The 1,714-nt window shown below is 43.7% G+C and overlaps 1 protein-coding gene across 1 annotated transcript; it reads right to left on the bottom strand.

Annotated features, from left to right (window-relative positions):
* Positions 1 to 283: 283 nt before the first annotated feature.
* LOC147980224 (uncharacterized) lies at positions 284 to 1,181 on the bottom strand. The gene is made up of 2 exons (XM_087516853.1): positions 1,016 to 1,181; positions 284 to 939 (listed from the first exon to the last, which is right to left on the bottom strand). The coding sequence occupies exons 1-2, from the start codon at positions 1,179 to 1,181 to the stop codon at positions 284 to 286; spliced, it is 822 nt and encodes a 273-aa protein (XP_087372979.1).
* Between the last annotated feature and the right edge of the window lie 533 nt (positions 1,182 to 1,714).

The raw sequence follows: 1,714 nt of genomic DNA, 5'->3' as shown, positions 1-1,714 counted from the left end.
TCATCTTTAGTTCCATATGCATGAGTATCATGACCCGCCCGGCGGTAAACCGCCAGGGCGCTTTAAGCTTCTTGACTGCAGAAACAGCTTGGACAAATGAATATGGATATCATATCTTAAAGTATGATGAATCAAACAAGCATCAGTTGCAGATAAATATGCACGAAGGCATACCAGACGAAGTATATTAACTAGCCTATTACAAGGCATTCCAGTGCCAAAAGGATCATTATTTTTATCAAATACATGTCACATCATGTAGTAGTTTAAACCGGACTCCGGTTCATGCTTGGTCACTGGCTTGACCTGACGGTTGCGGGTCATCTCGCGCCGGTTCAACTTCTTCATCCGTACCCAGTGGCTGGAAATCAATAGTGGCCCAGTCGATCCCAGTTAGGGCTTGGAATACAACTTCATCACTTATCAGCGTGGACGGTTCAATGTCAGGGGCGTAAGTGTGCTTACAGATTGGCGGAATAAGATTTTCAGCTTCATGAATTGGTGCAGCAACCCGCTTTTTCTTGTCATCATAACTGGCTTGATAATATGACAGTTCTGCTTCTTCAACCAATCGACAAGCCAATGGGCGCACTTCCCGGTTTATGATCCGAAGATCATCTTCGCCAAATTCGGTTCCGTCTTCCTTCAAGCTGGGATAACCTTGTGCCGCTTCAACTGGATCAAAGTCCGGTACCCATGCCTTTGCCCGAATCAGTGCAGCTAAATCGCCCGTCCTAGCAGCAGACTTTTTCAGTTCGTCAACCCGCGCAGGAAGCATGGATAACCTTTCTAAGGTATCCTTAATCAAGGTGGGAGGAGGATTGTTATGGGAAGCAATATATATGATCCGTTGCGCGCCGGTATACAGCTCTTCTATCAGAGTACAGGCTGCTTTTAGCTTTTTTCGAACATCAGATCCCAAGTGGCCAATACGAGTTCCTGTATCATTACAAGGATTAGTAAACCGGCAGATACATGAAAGGATATGGTAAAATCGGGAGTTAAAGATTCTTACCAAACACAGCTGTAGTCATGGCATGAATTTGCCGCTTTACACTGGTCAGTTCATCCACCACTGGTTTAAGAGCGGTTTTTGCTTTTTCAGCCCTTTGCACCAAAGCGGATTTTTCAGTCTCCCAAGCCGTCCGTTCTTTGTTGAAGCCTTCTTTAAGTTTCTCCATAGCACTTAAAGCTCTCGTCAACTCTTCCTTCGCCTTGGAGGTTTCAACTTGTTGCGATTTAAGGTTTTCATGTACGTCAGCGGTTTGGCTCTCTTTCTTACTCAACTCGGCCTGCATGAGGACAATTATATAAGGAGGTGACAGTACATACTTAAAGCACCAACCACATAACAAGTTATGCCCTCGGTTCTTGGGGGCTAATGCATATTTGCTCTTCAACATACATTTTCTGCAAAGTCCCAAGCATAATACAAGTATTCAACTTGGCACTTGGGGGCTAATGGCTATTTGTTCAAAGACTACTAATACAGGAGTTTCTTCTACAAAGTCCCGGTTCATCTTTATAAAGTTAAACTGGCCCTTGGGGGCTACTTCAGCGAAGTTAAGATGTATTGTGGTTCACCTTGAGTACTTACTAAAAGTCCCGGTTTAAGTTGATATCTTAAACCGTCACTTGGGGGCTATTGGAGTTGATAAGCTACAAATCAATACAAGAAGAGAAACATATAGGAAGTTACCTCATATTTTTCCTT

Source organism: Triticum urartu, chromosome 3A (assembly GCF_056163025.1).
Source record: "Triticum urartu cultivar PI428250 chromosome 3A, HENAU_Tu73, whole genome shotgun sequence".
Lineage (NCBI taxonomy): Eukaryota > Viridiplantae > Streptophyta > Magnoliopsida > Poales > Poaceae > Triticum > Triticum urartu.
This window is presented reverse-complemented; position numbering and strand designations above follow the sequence as displayed.